This window comes from Cottoperca gobio, chromosome 24 (assembly GCF_900634415.1).
Source record: "Cottoperca gobio chromosome 24, fCotGob3.1, whole genome shotgun sequence".
Classification (NCBI taxonomy): domain Eukaryota; kingdom Metazoa; phylum Chordata; class Actinopteri; order Perciformes; family Bovichtidae; genus Cottoperca; species Cottoperca gobio.
The window spans coordinates 18,541,702-18,566,328 of record NC_041378.1 but is presented as its reverse complement, the minus strand read 5'-3'; the positions used below and the strand labels follow the sequence as shown (position 1 = coordinate 18,566,328).

General features: G+C 44.9%; 1 protein-coding gene across 1 annotated transcript; it reads right to left on the bottom strand.

The window, feature by feature from the left end:
* Positions 1-3,922: 3,922 nt before the first annotated feature.
* Positions 3,923-22,717, bottom strand: LOC115003952 (uncharacterized). The gene is made up of 8 exons (XM_029425893.1): positions 21,857-22,717; positions 19,905-20,024; positions 19,121-19,174; positions 16,478-16,595; positions 13,937-14,097; positions 9,793-9,985; positions 6,255-6,397; positions 3,923-4,844 (listed from the first exon to the last, which is right to left on the bottom strand). Exons 1-8 carry the CDS (start codon positions 22,715-22,717, stop codon positions 4,110-4,112), a joined length of 2,385 nt encoding a protein of 794 aa, XP_029281753.1. The 3' UTR covers positions 3,923-4,109.
* Positions 22,718-24,627: the final 1,910 nt, after the last annotated feature.

Genomic DNA, 24,627 nt, shown 5'->3' with positions numbered 1-24,627 from the left:
AAAATGACCCAATATAATTATTTATTACTTGTTAATCATGTTAAAAAATGTCAGCTCAAAATTGTCTGCGAGCCACATCGCGTTATCGAAAGAGGTAGGTTCCTGACCCCAGGCGGTTTGGTTTATAAGGCGACGATTAAAACCGTGAACATATGTAAACTGCAATACTCATCAACTCCACCTGGTCGTTGTTCATGCAATGTCAAGAAATGCAGGAAAGAGTAGAAAGACACCTTATTGAGGACATTCCATTCATCTGGTGAACGCCGACAGTAGCTTTATTAGTCCCAGCTAGTGAAGTGTGATAAGTGCAGGCCATTACAATAATATTAGTCATATAAGTAAGCATTTCTGAGATGTTTCCCCGAATAGTCTTTCAAATTTAATTTAGGGTGTCGGGTAATATTTCAGTGTACAGAGTATATATTTAGTCTGCCAAACCTGAGTAATAGATCCCTGAGAGCAAAAATAATACATTGTCTCTGTGGCCGGAAGCTGTCGTAGTGCTGCTTGTTCAAGGTGTAGTGACGTCTATTGTGCTGGCAAACTTTGGTTAATTGACTGCATTCATATAACGCTTTTCTAGTCTATGGACCTCAAAGCGCTACACATGCAAACAGTCACTCATTAGCACACATATTTATACACTGATGCCATGCAAGGGGCCAACCTGCTGATCAGGAGCGGTAAGGGGTTCAATGTCTTGCTCTATCTGGAGTGTATCAAGCCAGGAACCTTCTGATTGCTAGACGAATGCTGTCTTTTAATATATCAATTTGTACAATATGAAGCTATTTTTCCATAAAAATATTCTGATGGAAAGAACTAACGTCCGTCCCAGCCACATCAAGTTCACGCAGGGTGTCGCACCCATTCTGCAATGGCTCATATCAGATGTGATGCTTAACTGACTGGCTCCTCTCCCAAATCTACTGCCTTGGTGAATTATCAAGGTGCATGTAATAAAAAAGAACACATATAAAGCTCTTCTAAAGCTCAAACTGACTTCTGATTCAGCTCTATTTCACCTTGCTTACCCTGCATTGGTGGAAACAAACAATGTTTTTAAATCAGACACCGAGACAGGAAGTTCTGTGAACTTTCTCCCAGGAGGTATAAAAAGGAAAGAACTGCTAAAACCAGGGGATCATTTCCGTGTATGGGAGGTCACAGGTAGTGACCGTGAATCTGATCCATCCTCCTTTCCATCCTAATAAAAGCTACTGATAGTAGATATGAAAGATAGAGGTACATGAGAATCAAAACCACGTCAATGACTTTGAAATGCACTGCCGAATACTCAAAAATAGCACTTAATTCTTTGATTTTTATTTCCAAACGGCAATCACTACATTTAATGTAATGGTTGCACAAGAGATACTGTAAGCGATATCCAAGTACAGAGCATGTGCAGTGTGTGCATTTTAACAAAGGCAGTTAAAAAAACAAAATGCCATGGTAAGCATCATCCTCTGAAGCATGTGGTGGTATACAATCAACACCATATACATCGTAATATAGTTTTGCAATATAGCATGCCTTTTTTGTTCCATGTATTGGTTTTCTTTGTAAGATTTTGTGGTCCTTTAGAAGCGTTTTTAAAACACACGTAGTCCTTGCTTTTGCTGCATTCACACTTGCTACAGCTTTTATGTGTGTGGTGTCAATTCCCACAATGAAACATTTCAAGGACGAAAATGTATAGTACTTTGTACGAATAGCATCGAACGCTCAAGTAGCCCCCACCATGGCTGAAAGCTGCAGTCGAGAACGAAATGCCTTAAGTGTCACTAGATGCCGGCTGCAAACACTCTCCACCTGCATAGAATTCCATTCAAAAAGTGTTTTCTGCAGTAATACAGCTTTTTCACTGGAAATGTCGTTCTCAAGAGCTAATTTTCCTTCTTCTTTGCGTCATAAGGGTGAGTTTGAGGAATCCATCAAACAGGTATTAAGGCGTCTTAAGAAGTATGTTTTTTATGTCTCTCAGCCTATCAAGCATATCAGCTTGCTTGTCCCAACTCAGCTCCATCCAGACTCCTTACATGTTGTTAATATTTGGATTTTCCAGGTTGTAGATGAGAAGTAAAACCAAACCAAATTCAAGCTACAAAATGTACCTTCAGAAACTTACTGGGGATCCAAATCTCCAACACTCTCTCACAGTAACAGCTGTGCCCTTTATAATCTCAAACCTATCCATCACTTGATTGGCATTCCATGTACAGTATGTACAGTTCCTTCTGTTGCATTATGGCTTATCTTACATTCTGTTGTCATTCATTTCCATGGAGCGCCGGTGCAGTCATTGTCCCCTCTCAAAGTGTGAATGCAGCACTTGTTAGACAATATTAACATGAAACATTAGGACAACAAGCCCTGAGATAATATTCAAAGAGGTCATGATCTAGGTAGCATTTTTGGACATTGTACTGAGACAACAGCTTAGCTTGGGGAAAACGCACAACATGTTCTGACTTGTTTTCATTCACATTGGACACTGCATGACAACAAACACATAGAGTAAGTGTTACATTTAAATCATGTGTTACTTTTCTACTCTTTCACAGCAACTTTTTTTGGATGGTTTATTTTTGGTTGTCATTATTCTTGTGCAATACTTATGTTCTGACTTGAGCCATATATGGAGTCACAGCACATGTTAGACCTCATTAAAGTACTTCCAATCATCTCATTGGCGTCCATTAAATGTGACACTTCATATTATGGACTTTTTATTTATTTTGAGAATGGCATGCATTTTTAATTTCAGATTTTTTTATTTTGCATTGCTTTTATCTTGTAAAACTTGTACAGCCCTTTCTATGTTTAAGGATATTCCAACTTGTATTCCAACTTGGGTCTAGTCATTTTTTCAGTGGTGATAACTTTGTACTCACTAACTTAATTGCTGATACACGGGACCACACCAACATCAAAACAACCAAGACAGACAAGGCTAGAAACAAGAAATCCAAAACTTGTCTTCCTTGATTCCGCCTCCAAAGGCGAAGTCTTCAGTTTGACAATTAGAGGGGATGTATTCTGCCACTCCAGCATCATCAGGTCAGTTTTGCTACATAATTAATAGCCTGACACCTGGGAGGGACCCATCACCTCATTGATAAGTTAGGCTCTTGTTTGCTTCCGAAATCTGCTAAAGTTTTGGAAAAACAATCCAACAGTATTTTTCTGTTTTTACTTTTAGTATTACCTCATTAACAAGCGGTGTGCAGGTCCAGAGAGGATAACCAGTAGCTCCATGCTGGTTGTACAGTAAGACACAAACACACAAGTTTTCAAAAGTGCTTTCCACAAGTGGGTCTGCGTTTCAAAATGCAAGTGACTGAGTGAGTGAAACACCAGCCTGCTATATGAAAGTGTGTTGAGGGCCAGATAAACTTCAAAATGGATGTGAAGACAGACAATGGGCAACGATGTCGTTCTTTCGAGAGCACATTGGGTGTCTGCATAGGTGGATGGTCGCGCATAATTTTGGGCTGCATGTAGACCCTCCTGGCTATGTGGATGCAAAAAGTAAATGTTTTACTCAAATGAACAGTGTATTCCTTGTGTACAAGAGATCTGCGTGCAATGTGCAGAAGATGAAGAACAGAGCCAAAACTTTAGCAAGTGCTCATGGGCCACATGGAGTTGTGTTTATTACTTCTGGTTAACATGAAGCAGAAGGTATTCAGTGAACACTACACATATATACTGTATATGTAGCACTGAATATTGAGTGAACAAATACTGAGGGAAAGAATTTGCTACCCCCTATCTCTCATGGAGAGTATCTGGATCTCAGCTATTGCGGTATTTGAGTACTATGTTATCATAACTGAGAGAAATAATGGCCAAAGTTGCATAACTGATAGCCTTTAACCTTTAAATACCCATTTTTTTTTATATATATGGCCATAGCACGATTTTAGAAACCCTACCAGTTCTTGCATTTACACAACCACAATGTGTTTCCATCATAACCAGTAGCTACATGTTGGTTGTACAGTAAGACACACACTGTACTGTAATGTCCATATTGAATATGTAGACATTACAGTACATAGCACAAAGGAACATGTGTTATCCCAGCTTAAGCACACACATTAATAAAGGAGACCAAAGGCACTAATGGTGGTATTTAAAACCTCCTTGTGTAGGAGTACACACAGTCTATGGTCCATTTGAATATGCAGCTCTTTTGTTTCAAGTGTTTTCCCAATCTCATTCTCTTTGGTCTGCTCTGGAATAAACCCATTGCAAGCATCCACAAACAGCGGAAAATCAGACAAGCTAGTGTTGCACTCTTTGTCTTCATTCTCATCTTCTCCTTCGTCCTTCCTTTTCCCTTCATCTGCAGTGGATGTGCTGCAGTCAAAAGTGGGCGTGCTGCAGCCGTAGGCCTCACTGTGAGGCCTGCGAGCCTCGGCCGGGATGTTCTTCTTCAGGTCCCGATTCCTGTTGCGCTTGGCCAACTTGGACACGGAGCCCAGGCGGTTGAAAATGTTGTCCTCAGACGTGGTCTGGTGGTTGGAGTTCCGGTCGCACTGCTCTGCCCCTCGCAGGCGAAGGTTGTTCAGCTTGGAGTCGATGCTCTCTTGGGAGGAAGTCTTATAGCTGTTGGTGTCCAAGCTGTTGAAGATGGCACGGCGCTCTGGGGAAAGCATGTCCAGGGACAAGGCACGCTGGTCCAAGCCCAGCTGACGTCTCTCCATGCTCCGGATGGTGGCAGCTCGCTGCAGCTTGTCGTGGACCTCAACACTCATACGCCGACGAGTCTCCCGGAACTCTGCTCGCACATTTGCTTTCCATTCTGCTGCATGAGCCTTGATCCCTCCAACCTTGGCCAAAGACAGTTGCAACAAATCAGTACGTCAGTTATAAGAGTATGTATACCTTGTTTAACAATAATGCTGCCTTGACAGTCATTTGAATTCCGTCAAGAGTGACCAGACTTAATGTCATCCCAATGCGTTCTGCAACACATTAAATCAGCGGTCCGCATTCTTAGGGCCCACTCCAATGCATTTTGAGATCATTAAAAGGATAGGATAGAAACCATATTCTTACTCTAATCTTTGCCTTTTTTCTTGCATATTTAACCAAATATTTACCCTCTCAGGCCTCCACACATCATCCTGATTAATCAGGCTACACCTCGTCAGTTTACTGTATGAGGCAGTATAGAGATTGCTTTGTTTTAAGGGGACACAAAAACAAAGGTTCAGATCTACTGCATTATATAACAATATATATAACAATGCAACGCTAATTTTATAGTTCCCCTTTAGAAACACAAAACATACACAATTTGTGGTCTATTAAAGGGCAATCTTAAAATTCACATTCAGCAGGACCTATTGCATGTCCTATCAATAAACCAATCTAATAAATAGGATATACGGCCATTAGCATGGAGTTTTTCAGGATAATGTTAGTCGCTGCGATATCCAATTCTAAGTAGCACCACAATATGCATACGCCTTATGGGTTGTGTTAAAATTAGTCCGAGTTTGTTCGAACTTGACTTTTTGAAAAGGTGTCTGCCCTAGTCTGTTAACAGTGCGACTATAGTGATTACACTGAATCAATTTTTACTTTTGTAATGGATTAATTATTTTTTTAGCATTTATCAAGCAGAATGTATGTAATGTATTTGCTTGTTCACAGATACAAGAGTTGCTGTCTTCTCTCCTTATCATTAACTGACTACTTTGAATGATATTACTGTTGGTTCGGACGAATAAAGCACTTTTAGGTCATAACACTGCAAACACATAAACAATAAACACATTTCTGTACAATGTTGCATATCTATGTAATATACGTAATATTCACTTAGACTTCATCTCCATAAACATGTGATCTGTATCTGGATACAGTGTCTGAATAATAACATCTGAACTTGGAATCAGTAAGCATTGTCATTTGCTTTATTGATCCCGTAGTGCCATTTGATCTCAATATGCAAATTAGGTAGGAGAGACAGACAAGACACCCAGATAAAAATCCCATATTACAACCAAACAAACATTTGCTCAGAGCTGTGATGGAATTGGAATGTCACAGATATAAATAGGCTAAAAGATCAATCAATTCATAGATACAAATAGTTATTAAATAATGTATAATCAACATGAATATTGGTCGTAGTCCTATTTGATAAGTGATAAATCAGAAGATGTCATAGCTTGTCCTATTCCGGTCAGGAATATAACATGATTATCAACATCTTCATTATGAGAGCATACCTCTTCTTTTGTCTTTTTAGACAGCACCCTCAGCCAGTCACCAATCATGTTCAGCACTGCAGCAAAGTAGGCCAGACCACCCAGGATCCAGAACCACACCAGTGGTCTGTACCACTTCCGGTACTGAATCCTTCTGTCTCCCCCTAATTCGAAAAAAATACACCAAGAGAGCTCTGAAATATTAGGTCTCGTCCCTGTTCGTTAGATGTTTTGTGTTGTGTTTGTACTTCCTGTTTTATTTTGTTAATTACCTGTTCTCTGTTGTTTCTACTTCCTACCCCCAGGTGTTCCCAATCTGTTCGTTAGTGTCCTCACCTGTGTCTCGTTCCCTCTCACTTCTGGGTGTGTATATAGAGTCTGTTTTGTTTGTCTCTCGTTGCCAGTTTGTCTTCGTACTTTGATGTCAAGAGTTCCAGCATTAGTCCCGTCTTCCTGTTTCCGAAGCGTTTGATTCCCTGGCTTCATCGACCTTGTTTCCGTGACTCGATTCTGCCCTTGCCTGATCCTTGTCTGCTGTGCTGTTACGCTGAGTATCTGCTCGTGTACCAAACCTGTTTCCGTGACCCGACTCTGCTCCTGGATTACCCCTTGATACTTTGTATGATCAACTGTCTATGCGTGTACCATAGCAACTGCAAGGTTTTCAGTAAAGACTATTTCCATTCAACATTTATCTGCCTTTGTGCAATTGAGTCCGACCTCCCTTCTGTCTTGATCGTACAGTTACATGAAATGAACATTGACTGTGTGTAGAAGCTCATATGAAGTTTTTACTAGGAAAAAAATATGGTTGTAAAGCGATGCACATGGAATCATTTTATAAAATATACTCTTTGAATTGTTTTAGTGTAATGGTTTTTTGTTTCACATACATGATGACAATGCTTTAACACACTTTAAGCATGGACATTAATGATCCCTAAAGAAGGAATCCTAATGTAAAAAAAAAAGATTTAATTTTGTGAAGATTTATCTTGTTCACTGGTTTATTTAGCGAAGAGTAACATTATACTGGTGACAGCGAGTGTCTGTCAATTCTTGCAGGGAGTTTTGCTGGGGTTTTACAAGCCAAGTCTTTTTTCTCTCCTCATTGTCAACTAAATCTGCTACAAGCTAAGGCTCCACTAGTGACTCGCTAGATTTATTATTTATTAATAAAACAGACTGTGAAAAAATGAGAAGTCTGCATTTCAAAGTTACGTCGTTATGCGCGCTGTCACCTTTGCCTTAGGATTGAGAAACATCATTGCTGGAATTAAAGCATATCTTCAGCTACGCTGTCAAGAACAAGGTCTAAAAACACTAGATTCTGCTCTTCAGTTGGCACTTAAAAATGAAGCTTCCCATCATGCTAGTTGGATGTTGATATGACGGATACTTTCAAGGCATGAGAGCAGACCATTTAATGCCATGTCACTGTCCAACCATTATAGGCTTTGGAAGACCCTTGTTAGACTTTCTTAGAGGACAATTTGCAAAACATTACAATATTACGCTGTTGCTAGGTCTCTAGTTAGTGTAAATGCTTATTCAGCAGCATTCATGCTACTGTTCTTATACTATTCATAAGTGTTAATGCTGATTCGGCAGAGATCATTCAAGTATCAATGTTCTGTTCTTTAACACAATGTGTGTTTACATTCAACTTTTTTCTACCCTTTATAATTGTTTTAATTGCTTTTTTGAAAACATTTTTTTAACAAAAGTCAATAAAGAGAATCCTCTTAAACCTACTCTACTTCTAAATGCTACTCCTTCCACATTCTTTCGATCTCACGCTCCTGTTTCAGTCACACCGACTGTGTTTCACAGTGAAACTCAAGCACAAGGCTGTGACACGGTAGTCTACTGGTCTCTTCATTAGCATCACAGTGTCATTTGGGCCATCGGCCATTTATATCCACGGGTCTCCCTGCCCCCTCTGAGTGGAAGCTGATGTAAAAATGCTCTTTTATGTGAGTAGCAGTACTCACATAATTTACTTAGGTAAAAATAGCAAACTACACTATACAAATACTTGAAAACATCCTGCATTCAAAAGTATAAGCATCAAAATATAAGTACTAAAAGTAAATATTTTGATTATGGAGAACTTCAGAATAATATATATATATTATTGAATTATAATTATTGATTAAATTATGTGTTTGTCACTTTAATGTTGCAGCTGGTAAAGATGGAGGTCATTTTAATTATTGTATACACTGCTGGGTGGCTTATGATATTATATTAGGCCTATATATTGATACAAAATATGAATAAATAAATTATCTATACTTCAGGGATTCTCTTTGACAGGTGATCCACAAATAGAGTTGTGTTGTATCATAAAGTGCATATCTACAGATAGGGACTATTTTCAACAATAAAACAAGAATATTGTGTGCATTACTCCCACCCATGTTAGCTTTGGGCCAATAGAAACTCTGATATGATTGTGAAACACAGCAATACGTTCATTATTTTAAACTTTATGTACTTACTGAAAGTCAACTTTAGACTTGTAAATTTAAATGTCAGGATTTATTAGTAATCTGTCAGTCTTGCTACTGTTCATTTTGTAAAAGCTTGGACGGGATCAATAACATGAAAAGTATAAATGCTGTCAAGTTGAGTCTGAATGTAATTTCAATACAATTACCCTCTTTATGTTGAATTAACATAATTCAAATTGTAATTAATTTCTGTTTATCACTATGAAGCCAATCTGAAGTATTTAGGTTTTAGAATACAAATAGTTCCAATGGCATCTCAGAGTACAAATGGTAGTGAAGCTTAGTCTGTGTTATGATGAGTACAGTACTTGAGTAAATGTACTTAATTACATTCCACCACTGAAAATCAGGGTTTATGCTGTAAAAAATATTTGGTTAATAACTATTGACCACTGACGAGCGGTGAACATAATTGAAGTTCCAGCAACTTCACAAACATACTGTATTAAACCATGGCCTAAACAAAGACATATGGCTCTTCAGTGTACTTCAGCTGGTTTATGTGTTTTTATGAAAGAAGCGCCATCTCATGGTGAAACCCTGCAATTGAATGAATGGGCTTGTTGACAGTGGGATCTAGACACGCCCGCTCAGGAAACATAAAGAGGGGGGCAGAATACCAGCAGCTGGGATTTGGAAGGCAGTCGGCTGGCAGTTCCAGTACTAAACATTCTAAATTTGTCCCAGATTATTTCTGGTTGCAGTATATATGAAGGATATTCGCTGACACGAAGTAAACAAGACAGTATGAGAAATATAGTTATTTGATTTTTTTTTTGTATAGTAGAAACCCAAAATACAAATAGAACTGGGAAATGAGAATAATATATGACCTTTTTTCATTTTCTTGTAAAAAAGTTATATATAACCCTAAATTATAATCAAAAAGAAACTGCAACTCTAAATTACCTAAATGTCATCCAAGTCTGATAGGACTTTTCATATGTGTTCTGATCTGTGTTTGTGATCTATAAATAAGAAACTAATCAGTTCATCAGAACATTTCCATTCATGAATATATTGACTATGAATGATAAGCTCACCTGCAACATAGTCACCTATTCCAACTGTTGTCAGAGTGATGACAACAAAATATGTTGACTCCAGAGCCGTCCAGCCCTCAATGTGTTTGAATATCACAGCTGGGATAATGACAAACAAGATGCAGCCAGCCAGGATGAAGAGGAGAGTGGAGGCCACACGGATTTTAGTCTGACTGATCTGATTGTGTTTATTCTGTGAGAGAAAGTCAAACACAAGCAAAGTAAAGATAACATGTAAACCATAAATTTTGTCTCGCTTTCAGAAGGGTTCTGATGGTGTTTGGACTCTTTAGTGGCTTCCCACAGAGTCGGTGAAAGAATGTTGATGAATCAGTCACTGTGGCTTAGGGTTTTCACAGAATAGTCAACAAATCAACTATCCAAACCATTCATCGACACCGTGCGTCGATGTTGACTAATTGTTCTAAGTGAAGTAATAAAGCAGTAGCAATGCCTCCTGCTGTAAGAAACCCGTTGCGTTGTTACTGCAGTCAAACAGTATTTCTAGCACAGACAAGCCTGCTGGGTTTAGTCCAATCAGTTTCCGGTTCATTTGTAAATAGCCTCTCGGAGCCCAGGTGGGTCCCGCTTACATAAGTTAATCGTTGTGACGAAAAGAGAGCTGAGCCAGAAGGCAAAGCTTTCGATCTACTGGTTGATCTTCGTTCCTACCCTCACCGACGTGGAACTCTGGAACCGTACTCCTGGATAGGGGTTGGACTCTATTCTTCTCCGGAGTTGCCCAAGGTGTGAGGCGTCGGGCCGGGGTGGGGATACTCACTAGCCCCCGGCTGAGCGCTGCTACATTGGAGTTTACCCCGGTGGACGAGAGGGTCGCTCCCTACGCCTTCGGGTTATGGGGGGGAAAACTCTGACTGTTGTTTGTGCCTATGCCCCAAACCGCAGTTCGGAGTATTCTGCCTTCTTGGAGACCCTGAATGGAACCCTGCAGGGGGCTCCAGTAGGGGACTCCGTAGTCTTGCTGGGAGACTTCAATGCTTACGTGGGAAATGATGGAGACACCTGGAGAGGTGTGATTGGGAGGAAGGGCCTCCCTGATCTAAATGCGAACGGTCGTTTGTTGTTGGACTTCTGTGCTAGTCATAAAATGGTCATAACAAACACCATGTTCGAACATAAGGATGTTCATAAGTGCATGTGGTACCAGAGCACCCTAGGCCAAAGGTCAATGATCGATTTTGTAATCGTATCATCTGATCTGAGGCCGCATGTTTTGGACACTCGGGTGATGAGAGGGGCGGAGCTGTCGACTGATCACCATCTGGTGGTGAGTTGGATCAAAGGGTGGGGGAAGACTCTGGACAGACCTGGTAAACCCAAACGGGTAGTGCGGGTGAACTGGGAACGTCTGGAGGAAGCCCCTGTCCTGGGGATCTTTAACTCACACCTCCGGCGGAGCTTTTCAGACATCCATGTGGAGGTTGGGGGCATTGAACCTGAGTGGGCGATGTTCAAAACCTCTATTGCTGAAGCTGTGGTGATGAGCTGTGGTCTCAAGGTCTTAGGTGCCTCAAGGGGCGGTAACCCTCGAACACCGTGGTGGACCCCGGTGGTCAGAAAGGCCGTCCGACTGAAGAAGGAGCCCTTCCGGGTTATGTTATCCGTGAGGACTCCGGAAACAGTTGTAGGGTACCGAAGGACTAGAAGGGCGGCAGCTTCTGCCGTGTCAGAGGCAAAGCAGCGTGTGTGGGAGAAGTTCGGAGCTATGGAGAAGGATTTTCGGTCGGCACCAAGGTGCTTCTGGAAAACCATCCGGCACCTCAGGAGGGGGAAGAGAGGAACGTTCCAAGCTGTGTACAGCAAGGGTGGGACCCTATTGATTTCGATTGAGAAGGTTATCGGCCGGTGGAAGGAGCACTTTGAGGAACTCCTGAATCCGACTAACATACCCTCTATGGTAAAGACAGAGCTGGAAGCTGATGGGGGATCATCAATTTCCCTGATGGAAGTCACTGAGGTAGTCAAACAACTCCACAGTTGCAAAGTCGCAGGGGTTGATGAGATCCGTCCAGAAATGCTGAAGGCTTTGGGTGTTGAGCGGCTGTCTTGGTTGACACGCCTCATCAACATTGCGTGGAAGTCTGGGACAGTGCCTAGGGGTTGGCAGACCGGGGTGGTAGTTCCCCTATTTAAAAAGGGGGACCAGAGAGTGTGTGCCAACTACAGGGGTATCACACTTCTCAGCCTCCCTGGTAAAGTCTACTCCAAGGTACTGGAAAGGAGGGTTCGGCCGGTAGTCAAACCTCTGATTGAAGAGGAACAATGTGGATTCCGTCCTGGTCGTGGAACAACGGACCAACTCTTCACTCTCGCAAGGATCCTGGAGGGGCCGGATCGGTTCTTAGCCGAGTGTGAAGCGGTTGGAATTAGGATCAGCACCTCAAAATCTGAGGCCATGGCTCTCAGCAGGTAACCGGTGGATTGTCTACTCCGGGTAGGGAATGAGCCATTACCCCAATTGAAGGAGTTTAAGTACCTCGGGGTCTTGTTCGGGAGTGAGGGGACGATGGAGCGAGAGTATGGCCGGAGAATCGGAGCAGCGGGGGCGGTATTACAGTCACTTTACCACACCGTTGTGAGGAAAAGAGAGCTGAGCCAGAAGGCAAAGCTCTCAATATACCGGTCGATCTTCGTTCCTACCCTCACCTATGGTCATGAAGGCTGGGTCATGACCGAAAGAACGAGATCACGGGTACAAGCGGCGGAAATGGGTTTTCTCAGACGGGTGGCTGGCGTCTCCCTTAGAGATAGGGTGAGAAGCTCAGCCATCCGTGAGAGACTCGGAGTAGAACCGCTGCTCCTTTACGTTGAAAGGAGCCAGTTGAGGTGGTTCGGACATCTAGTAAGGATGCCACCTGGGCGCCTCCCTAGGGAGGTGTTCCAGGCACGTCCAGCTGGGAGGAGACCCCGGGGAAGACCCAGGACTGCTGGCAGGAGGGAGGGATGACCCCTCAGCTCTTTTATCAAAGCGCGAACATCTGCCTTTACAGCCTGCAGCTGGTTGTTCTGCATGATGGACTGCTGGATATTTTTTCTCCCTGCTGTTGTGAAGGCAGGTCAGAGTCTTTTCTTTGAAGGCCACAATCTCTCTCTCTAGGATGGAGAGTCCCTCTCGCAACACTTTAACACCGGTGGAGAGTTTGGGACTACAGCTAGGAGAGGAGGTCACATGGCTACTACTGAGACTGACTGATCTCCATGGAGTCTGATTGCTGTCGGTTTCTTTTCTTCTTTTCTGCCACATTTCTTTTTGTCTGGAAGCTGTTGTAAAAATGATCCAGTCTATATTCTGATCCCTGTACCATGATGGTGCCATTGTAGTATATGTTGATAGTGAGGGTCGGACAGGTGTTTTTCTTCCTTATAGACTGTAATTAATCTTCCTTTTTTGATTCCATTGTTTTTAGCATTTGTGAAATTTTGACAAAAGGACGATGCGAGAAGAAAAGCAGTTTGATTTTAACCCTGCATTTTTCTTTCATTGCTAAATCTGCAATGATCCTGTCAGGGGAGTCCTGAAAGACTTTCTGGGTTTTAGGTGGGTCACATAGACAGGATACTGGATCTCTAGTCCTTTGAATGCCCGGTGACATAAGTGGGAGATCTTGAATTTTTTAACCGTAGACCTGTTGCTCATTACTTAGTATTTACCTTTGTAGATATGTATTCCTGTTTATTTATAAGTACAATATCTCAACCATCTTACTGTTTTTATAGATCACAGCAAATAGATTTTAATTTTATATTTCTATTATATATTTGTATTATTCTTTTCTTTAACCACTGTACACAACAGTATTCTCCCCTGTCTTGGAAGACTAAATATAATGTCATTAAATTAAATGTTCTTATTTTGGGTCTAAAAGTATTTCAAATGTAAATAATACATTATGTCTATGAATTCGATTTTTTATGTTTAAACAACCATTATTGAAAGAAGAAAAACATCAATGTAATAGGGATTCCAAACGTTTGAGTAAAGGTATGAAAGACGTGACATCAGAACTAACTGTGTATTGGGCTCTTGTGTACTAATGTCCTTATTTAAAACCAAGGGACCAAATATAACATTTCCTATATCATTTCCACAAAGCAGACTCATAGACGTTATGTTGGGACTCACCCGGAACATCTTCTCCACCTTGGCGATGCTTTTGACAAATATGGTACCAAGCTGGTCCCGAACGCCTGCCAGGAGAAATCTAAACAGCGGGATTCCAAATATTGCATACAGAATGCAGAAAATCTTTCCTCCTTCAGTGCTTGGGGCAATGTTACCATACCCTGTAGATGTAAAGGAGACAAAAGGGGGTTTTACAGGACAACATGAAGCAAACAAAAGCACTGGGCAGATTTAGTTACACATTATAATGGATCTAATGGATGTGCACGTAAGAACGGGCGTGCAAGTGGTTATGGGTGTGCACAAGTATGTAAGCGCCTTCATTCAATGGATTAATGTGTGCAAGTGCCAAAGGAAGAACAGTGCCGTGTGTGTATGTGTTTTTGCAAACATGTCTAGATTAATTTGTTTTATGGTTTTATGATTCATTTTAATAAATACCTAAATATTTACTGCATTTTCCTAAAATGACACTGTAACAGCCATTATGTCAGAGGTGGCCAACCCCCGGCTCACAAGCTGCATGCGGCTCTTTGTCCAGTTTCATGCGGCTCTTCAGTTCATATCAAATTATTTGTGAGTGTGTGTATGTGTGCTGTCAGTATGAGAGCATGACAGTGCGTCTAATTTTGATGTGGCCCAAGAGCTAATCACAAAAATGCCTGCGATGCAGTGAACCAATCACCTTCGAGGGTGGAAAAACCTATCGTAGAGTAAACACTATCTGACCATCTGAGTTCGATCCTAAAATGGCAGGGAAAAAATGCATAGCTAAGCGAAAATATGAAGACCAACATAGGACGTTTTATTAGAATGGGAGAGTTCGTATTCATATAAAAATGCTGCTTGACCTATTGCAAAGTGTTTTTGTGTTTGTTAACAAACTGAAACAGTTTAAGACACTTCTTCAAAAGGGACAATTAGCGCATTTTCCCTCTCTGCTAAAAGCAAGCGGACAAGCCGAAATGCAACATTGGTTGAAACCCTGCACGAAAACTTTGCGATCCGGTTCCATGATCTACAGCTGAAAAGGTCACAGATTACGTTCCTCGTCGACAGGATTGGTGATAAAGCGCAGCCCTGGTGGAGGCCAATATTCACTGGGAACGAGTCCGACTTACTGCCGAGTATCCGGACACAACTCTCGCTTTGGGCATACAGGGATTGGATGGCCCTCAGAAGTGACGCCTCACCCCATACTCCCGCAGCACCGCCCACAGTATCACTCGGGGGACCCGGTCTTACGCCTTCTCCAAATCCACAAAACACATGTAGACCGGATGGGCGTACTCCCAGGCCCCTACAGGATCCTTGCGAGAGTGAAGAGTTGGTCCGTTGTTCCACGACCAGGACGGAATCCACATTGTTCCTCTTCAATCTGAGGTTCGACTACCGGCCGAACCCTCCTTTCCAGTACCTTGGAGTAGACTTTACCAGGGAGGCTGAGAAGTGTGATACCCCTGTAGTTGGCACACACTCTCTGGTCCCCCTTTTTAAATAGGGGAACTACCACCCCGGTCTGCCACCCCCTAGGCACTGTCCCAGACTTCCACGCAATGTTGATGAGGCGTGTCAACCAAGACAGCCCCTCAACACCTAAAGCCTTCAGCATTTCTGGACGGATTTCATCAACCCCTGCGGCTTTGCCACTGTGGAGTTGTTTGACTACCTCAGTGACTTCTGTCAGGGAAATTGACGATGATCCCCCATCAGCTTCCAGCTCTGCCTCTACCATAGAGAGTGTGTTAGTCGGATTCAGGAGTTCCTCAAAGTGCTCCTTCCACTGCCCGTTAACCTTCTCAGTCAAAGTCAGCAGGGTCCCACCCTTGCTGTACACAGCTTGGATGGTTCCCCGTTTCCCCCTCCTGAGGTGCCGGATGGTTTTCCAGAAGCACCTTGGTGCCGACCGAAAGTCCTTCTCCATAGCTTCTCTGAACTTCTCCCACACCTGCTGCTTTGCCTCTGCCACGGCTTCTCTGCCGCCCTTCTAGTCCTTCGGTACACTGCAACTGTTTCCGGAGTCCTCCCGGATAACATAACCCGGAAGGACTACTTCTTCAGTCGGACGGCTTCCCTGACCTCCGGGATACAACACGGTGTTCGAGGGTTACCGCCCCTTGAGGCACCTAAGACCTTAAGACCACAGCTCATCACCGCAGCTTCAGCAATAGAGGTTTTGAACATCGCCCACTCAGGTTCAATGCCCCCAACCTCCACAGGGATGTCTGAAAAGCTCCGCCGGACAGGGGCTTCCTCCAGACGTTCCCAGTTATACCATAGGAATAACTGGGTGAAAATGGATGTAGTATAAATGAGCTGAATTACCACTTTTGGTCCACCTGTGGCAGTAATGACAGAGATAATGTGGGTCATACTGACAATAGTTGGACAGTTTAGTTTGGTTAAATGTTTCTTTCTTCAGATCAACAAAGCAGTTTATGATAGAGTAGGATATCCAATTGCATGAATCCATAGACATAAGGTTGAGTACAGGGAACATAATTGAGTGTGAGCCATTGAGTCATGACATAGTCACAGTACCTATGGTTGTGATGACAGTCCCAGCAAAGAAGAAGGCACTACCCAGATCCCAGTGGCTGGAGTTGTAGGAGGTATCACCTATGGGATTTACTCCGGCATTCACAGCCTCCACAGAGTGCTGGGGAGAGAAGTAGAGACAGAGGTACATAAGATAATCTTGTTCTTACTCTGGTTGTTGAGGATTCTGTCTTAATGTGATTTGGATTCAGCATCTTGCTCGATCCCTCCACTCTAATACAATTCGGGTTGGAGACAACAACAGGAACACCATTCTATACAGTATTATGTAATTAAAATATCTGAACAGAAAATATGTCGTTGTTCAGCTTATAATGTTTCCCTTTTATTCAAACTGTCACAGGACTGATCCAATTATATGAAGCATAGCATTAGTTCAGGCAGATCACTGAAGTCATATAGGCTGACATTGTGTTTGCAATATGCTTCACAATCATTGGCTTATTCACTGCTGTGTGGCGAGTAACATTCCAGTCATCGCGGCGACACTTATCACTGTTAATGTCATGAGGACTTTCTAATTGGTTGATAGTTTTCCCTAGCCTGGCTCTCTGTTCCTGTCTCCAGCCCCTGTTTACTTTCCCCAGGCCATGTACTTTCCTTTCACCTGCCATCCGCAAACCATTCACAATATGCCCTCAGACCTTCTTGCCAGTCATGGTTACCTAACCTTCCCTCCCACCTACAGACCGGCTCCCACATTCCTCATCAGTCCTGCAGTTACCTGGCCTTCCCCACCCACCTCCTCACCTGCATCTCATTCTATTATCACTCACTAACTAACTACATGTACTGGTCCACTTCTTTTGATTCCTTTGCCTTTCCCCTTGCTTGTCACCTGTCTGCCTGTTAGACACGGGCCTGACCTATTGCCTTACTTGGACTCCTGCCTTCTTTCCCCGGTACAGGCTCCATTTGTCCCTCTATTAGTTTAACTGATCAATGCTCAACTCAGGGACGCTAGTAAACATGTAAAGTGAGACGTGATAGATTGTGTCTAAGTTCTTGAGATGTATACCGTGAATTTTGGTGGCTCTTAACATGGTGAATGGAATGTGATTAATTGGCTGGTTGTTTTTTGTTTGCTTATTTTTATCTCAGGCTTATGTCTGCATATGTGTTCTTATGTAATGTGTTTTTTATTGTTATGTCTGGTCTTGATGCAGCAATTTCCCTTTCTCCAAGACAATTTCTCCCATGGGAGACAATCAAAATAACCTAAACTATTAGGATGAGTATACGCTAAAAGGCCAGATGCAAAGAAGATACCTGTAAACAAGAGCCTATTTAAATTCCTGAGAAATTAAATAACAAATAATTGTGTCTATTAGATTTTACTTGTGGCAATTGCCACAGCACAAATACGATATACATAAAATATTTCTCTGCTGAAGGAAGTTACGTCTTACATCTGATCATTTTTGTGTTTTTTTTTTAACTGAATTGATAAGGGAACACGTTGCATGTTGATGATTCTCTTCTGATGCTTTTTTCCCCTGCTAATGCCGTTTACTCTCTCTCTCATTGCCTCTCTGTCTCAGACACCTGGTCGTATCCACCTGTCAATATATGATCTCCTTCTACAAGGACAAAAACTGACCACAATCTGTATCAATATCAAATAAAATCTAATCAAATGTATTTGTATAGCCCAATATCACAAATTATACATTACGTTACGACACCCTCTGTCCTTAGACCCTCGCATCGCACAAGGAAAAACTTCCTAAAAGAAACCCCATAATTAAAGGGGGGAAAAATGGAAGAAACCTCAGGGAGAGTAACTGAGGAGGGATCCCTCTCCCAGGACGGACAGACGTGCAATAGATGTCGTGTGTACAGGATAAACAACATCGTACAAATACAACATTTGACAGAAATTATGTTGTGATATTATTATATGTAATTGTGGACCCTTGTGGTCCACAGTCAGGGATAATTATGACGGAGAGGAGGGGTAGTGTCAAACACACGCTTTATTGTCACACTTGTAGGGTTTATACACAGGCGCACCGCGGACACAGGTCGCTCTCCTGTCGGTCGCTCTGCTCCGCTGCTCTCCAGGCTGCTCTCCGTCGTGGCTGCAGAAGCGTCTCCAGCTAGTCTCGAACCCAGCCTACTGCAAGAGAACAGAACCAGGCCATCACCATGCATTTATTATGTGACTGATTACCTGATTCCGTTCAGCTGTCTGGCCTCCAGCTGGGACACTCCTGTCTCTCCACAGCAGCCGGCGCCCTAACCACACCCCACTGCCACACACCCACACCGCCCGACTCAGGCCGGGAGCCCGCCGGCCGCAAGCTAACTCCCCCCCCCCCCCCCCTCCGCCGAGCGGGAGAGGAAATCAGCCACAACCATCCGGTTACCCGGCCTGTGGATCACCTTGAAGTTGAACGGTTGCAACGCCAGATACCAACGGGTGATCCGGGCGTTGGTATCCTTCATGCGGTGGAGCCACTGGAGCGGGGCATGGTCCGACCAGAGAGTGAAAGAGCGCCCCAGGAGGTAATAACGCAGGGCGTCGACCGCCCACCGTATGGCGAGGCATTCTTTCTCCACCGTACTGTAGTTCACCTCCCGCTGAGCCAGCTTCCGGCTAATGTACAGTACGGGGCGGTCGACCCCCTCCACCTCCTGGGACAGAATGGCTCCCACTCCGCTGTTCGAGGCGTCGGTCTGCAAAACAAAAGGGAGAGCAAAGTTAGGAGAGAACAGTAGTGGCTCCCCACAGAGGGCTTTCTTTACCCTCTCAAACGCCCGCTGGCACGGCTCCGTCCACTGGACCGGATCTGAAGCACCCTTTCGGGTCAGGTCGGTCAAGGGGCAGGTCAGCTCCGCGAACCCCGGAATGAACCGACGATAGTAGCCAACCGCACACTTCTTCGGGTTGGCTGTGAGCCCCGCGCTCCTTAGGGACTCGAGCACTGCCCCCACCTGCTGCATATGCTGCTCCCACGTCTCGCTGTGTATGATCACGTCATCTAAGTAGGCAGCAGCATACGCCGAGTGAGGACGCAGAACCGGTCCATGAGCCGCTGAAAGGTGGCAGGGGCCCCAAACAACCCGAACGGAAGAGTCACAAATTGGTATAAGCCATACGGAGTGGAGAATGCCGTTTTTTCCCTGGACTCTGGAGACAGGGGAATCTGCCAGTAACCCTTGGACCCAACCGGTCCAGGAGTTCGTCGACCCGGGGCATTGGGTACGCGTCGAATTTGGACACCTCATTGACCCTGCGATAGTCCACACAAGACCGGATTGACCCGTCGGACTTGTGGACCAGCACAACGGGACAACACCAAGCACTGCTGGACTCTTCTATTACTCCCATCTCCAGCATGGCCTGAAGCTCCGCCTGAACAATTTTCCTCTTGTGTTCAGGCAGCCGATAGGGCCGTGACCGTACCGTCACGCCCGGGGGCGTCTCTATGTGGTGGTGTGCGAGGGTGGTGAGCCCGGGCAGGGGGGATCGGCAAAAAGCCCTTGCAACGTGGCAACGTCCGCTCTCTGACCCGGTGAGAGCTGGCTGTCACAAAAAACCGGGGCTGATTTTACCGTTTTTAATACCTCCGGCCCCAGCTCATCTTTCTCCATCACCGTAGTAGCCAGAGAGACAGAGGCCACCTCTCTCCACTCTTTTAAGAGATTGAGGTGGTAAATTTGTGTCGCCCCCCCCCTGTCCGACCGCACCACCTCGTAATCGACGTCCCCCACCCGCCAGGTGACCACAAAGGGCCCTTGCCACTTGGCGAGTAATTTGGAGCTAGAAGTAGGGAGCAATACAAGTACTTTATCTCCCGGTGAAAATTGCCTCAGTCTCGACCCTCTGTTATACAGCCGCTGCTGAAGTGCCTGGGCCTGGAGTAAATTCTCACGTGATAACTGTCCCAGTGAATGGAGTTTCGCTCTCAGGTCCAGGACGTACTGAACTTCATTCTTACTTGTGCTAGGACCCTCCTCCCAGTTTTCTTTAACCAGGTCCAAAACACCCCGTGGCTTCCTGCCAAACAACAACTCAAAGGGAGAAAATCCCGTGGAGGCCTGGGGAACCTCCCGCACTGCGAACAACAGAGGGTCTAACCATTTATCCCAATTGCGACTATCTTCGTGAACGAACTTACCAACCATATTCTTCAGCGTTTTGTTAAACCGCTCCCCCAGCCCGTCTGTCTGCGGGTGGTACACACTAGTCCTAATGGAGCGGACGCCGAGTAGCCCGTACAGCTCGCGTAAAGTGCGTGACATAAAGGATGTGCCCTGGTCAGTCAAGATCTCTTTCGGGATCCCAACTCGGGAGATGACCTGGAACAGTGCCTGCGCCACACTTTTTGCCGAGATGTTACGCAGCGGCACTGCTTCCGGATATCGCGTTGCGTAATCCACTAGGACCAACACAAAGCGATATCCCCGTGCGCTCCGGTCTAATGGCCCGATGAGGTCCATACCAATTCTGTCGAACGGCACCTCAATTAATGGCAGTGGGCGCAACGGCGCTCTTGGAGTGGCCGGCGGGTTAACCAGCTGACATTCACGGCAGGACACACACCACCGCTTCACGTCCGCGCGAATGCCAGGCCAATAGAATCGGGCCATGATCCGGTTGAGTGACTTGTTGTACCCGAGATGACCGGACATGGGGTTATGATGAGCCGCCTGGAAAACCGTTTCCCGGCGGCTTTTCGGAACCAACAACTGGGTATTTAACTCTTCTGTCTGTGTGTCACGGCTCACACGGTACAGTCTGTCCCTAATCACCGAGAAGTGGGAGTGTGTCAGTGCGACGTTCGGGTGTAGTGGGGAACCATCCACACACACTACTTGCTCGAACGCGTGACGGAGGGTGTCATCTCGAGACTGCTCGAGGGGAAAGTCCTCCACCGGACGTAACGGTGGAAGCTCATCACAAGCCCCCTCCAGCCTCCCCTCCCCGGCGTTCGCCCCCTCCGTCTCCCCATTGAACACCGCACACAACTCACATTTCCCTACCGCCCGTGAACGCACCCCCCCAGTCTTCCCCGCTATCTTGTCAAACCCCGGCCAATTCGTTCCCAGTATCAGGGGGTGCGTGAGGCGAGTACTAACTCCAGCCTTAACTCTATGCTTTTTCCCCTTAAATGAAATTACCAGGGTCACCACCGGGTACTCGTGAATATCCCCATGCACACACCTCACCTTCACCCACGACGCCTCCAGCAATGCCCCGGGCCGAACCAAGCGCTGGTGGACCATGGTCTGCGTACATCCCGAGTCCCACAGAGCCTGGTGAATACCCCCCTGTATACATACCGGTACACGGTACATCCCTTCCGGACCGGGGGAGGAGTCTGGCGGTGCCACAATCCGGACCAGCTGCCCCACCTCCATGACTGGACAGTCCCGCTGGGTGTGGCCGAGCTTGCCGCACCGCCAGCACCCCAGCCCTGACATTTGAGGAGCCCTCTGTGGTGCCGGGCGACCAGACGCGTAGGCTGGGTCCTGTGGAGGGGAAAACAAAGGAAACTGGTTAGGGAGCAACTGGGGTCCAGCTGTCCCAGGGGTGTAGGCAGGACCCCCGGAGGATGGCGTAGTGCCAGGTCCAGCGGCCCCCACGGCGGGCCGGAACCTCCTCGGGGCTGGAACGGGCCGGAGCTGTGGAGGAGAGACGGCCCGGGCTTCGGCCCCCAGGCTCCGCCGGGGCAGGGAGAGGTGGTCCTCCGCGAGTCTGACGGCGGCTTCAAGGCTGGCCGGACGGTGGCACTGGACCCAGTTCGCCGAGGAGAGGGGGAGTCCGGCGATGAACTGCTCAAGGGCCACCTGCCCGACGATGTCCTCCACAGAGTTGACTCCCGGCTGGAGCCAGCGCCTAGCCGAGTCGAGGAGCTGCTGGGCGAAGGCGAAGGGTTGGCCAGCGTCCTCGAAGGGCAGGCTCCGGAGCCGGCCGCGATGTCCCTCTGGTGTGCTGCCCAACCGGTCCAGGATCGCCCTCCGGAGCTGGTGGTAGTCGTATCTGGAGGCCGCAGGCAGGGTATGGGCGGCCCGCTGGGCTTCCCCGGACAGCAGGGGGAGCAGACGTATCCCCCACTCAGCCTGCGGCCACCCGCACGCCTCTGCCGTGCCCGCGAAGATGTCCAGGAAGGCCTCGGGGTCGTCCTCCGCCGTCATCTTCTGCACGGCGACCCGCGGGAGCTGGGCTGGCCCGCCTCCCGACTCAACCTCCGGGGCAGCCGATGACCGGAGCATTCCCTGCAATAGACCAGGTGTCATCATCACCCTGCCCGGCTACAGAAGACTCATTTATCCTTTTATCCAGATCATCCTGTTACACATCACTGTGGCTTCTTTTCTGCAGTGGGTGCCTCTGCATTTCCACATAAGTTTGAAATCTTACCAGGCTGGTTAATAATGATTCCCCAAGCGTTAAGCTTGCTCCTAACAGACAAACGGATCAAGCACAAGAGATTGAAAGCTAGATCAACAATTAGTTGATTAATCGATTAGACGTTCAAGAGTAAATTAAGTATACTGAGAAAAATAAGCGCGCAGTGGTTTCTATTTCTTCATCACAGAAAATATAGCGTTTGTGATCAATGTTGTTTTAGGAGTTATTAGGACATATTTTATATATATATTTATACTCTTTTGCTTTTGGAGGCAAAGGTAAGTTTAGGAAGATAATGCATAATTTATTTAAGGTAGGCTGACAAAATGTATGAGAAGCTGAGTTTCTGCTGAATTGTATAGGACATAATTCACTTGTAAAGAGACTGCAGATCCCTTTGGCAAAATATGACTTTATTATTACTTATGTTCATCAATCATCAATGAAGGGGGATGTGGGGAGGCAGCTATGTGAGATGATAATTAAATTCCTCACAAGGTAATATGTTTCCTGATTCATCGAACATGGGTAACAGAACACATTTGTTTTCCATCCAGTAACTGAAAAATAAAGACCCATTTCTAAAAAGAATGAATCTGCTAGAATCTGCCAGATGGGAACATCGTGCGGTGTACACATTGTGTTTGTGTTGAAAGACTTTCCATCTTTGTTATATAAATGGGATTAAAAAGAGAAATATCTCGATTTAACCATATGTCTAACCTCGATTTGATCCTCTAAAGCTCCAACATGAAGCAATGTTTCATGCTCTGGCAAACTAGATGCATCAGTGGAGTTGACTGTGGTGTAAATGGAAACACTGTCACTGCTTGCATTTGCAGAAATGGTGCTGTTTCCAACAAAAATGTCATCTGAAGTACTTATCTCCACATCGTCTGTTGCAGATGTGTCTGCAGAGAAGTGATACATGTCTGGGCCGTCATGTGTCTTTTCACCTTCTTGAGCAGTTGCATCACTATTGTCTTCTACCAGATTGATGTCACAGGCAATGTCTCTCTTCTTGGTTGTAATTTGATCTTCTCATACAGTTCCCTGACTGTGATATTATCCTCTATTATTATTTGGAGGAGTTTGATGCTCTCTTTCAGACACGTGATCATGTTTGTTTCTTGAGAGCCTTCCTCTAAGTCGCTCAAAAAATTTTGTCTTGCTGGGTTCTCTTTTCTTCCGTCTGCAGTATCCAAAAACAGCCAGTGGATCACCATAGGATGGCAGATACTCTCTCAGCTGGTCATCTGTCATGAGATGTATGACACTGGAATCAATCTAAAATTAAGAAATATTTCAAGAGTTTTTAGGTCAAGTGAAAAAATGACAACAATGAAAGACCTGCATATACAGCACTGGATATTATTTACAAAGCTCTTCCAAAGTTTAGGGTTTTTTAATCTGTAAAATGTGAAAATGAAGCATTTCCTGTATAAACTACCTTCTCCTGCTCCATTCGCTGTCTGTCTTCCTCAGGCACATGTCGTGACCTTAAATAGTCACATAGCTCATCCATCTTGCAAATCCTCTGTACCTCTGTTGAACAAAATGAAAGCTTAAATATAAACTTAAATCATTCTAAACTGTTGATTTTTAGAAAATTGTTTATTTGTTTTTATTATATTTATTCAGCATATTTATATTATTGATCTTCTGATCTATAGCCCTCTGATATGACAAATCCAATGCTTTAAAGTGGTTAAGGAGAAATGTTCACTTGTTTTGATTTTAGTGTGACACGGTGTATGACATCACTGAATGA

Excerpts from the sequence above, each read along its gene's own strand:
- LOC115003952 (XM_029425893.1), bottom strand. The coding sequence starts at position 22,717 with ATGCTCCGGTCATCGGCTGCCCCGGAGGTTGAGTCGGGAGGCGGGCCA. Across the intron at positions 20,025-21,856 it reads GGGACTGTCCAGTCATGGAG|CCAGCTCTCACCGGGTCAGA; the intron begins GTGGGGCAGCTG and ends TTTTTGTGACAG. Across the intron at positions 16,596-19,120 it reads TGTCCCAGGAGGTGGAGGGG|CACTCTGTGGAGGCTGTGAA; the intron begins GTCGACCGCCCC and ends TTCTCTCCCCAG.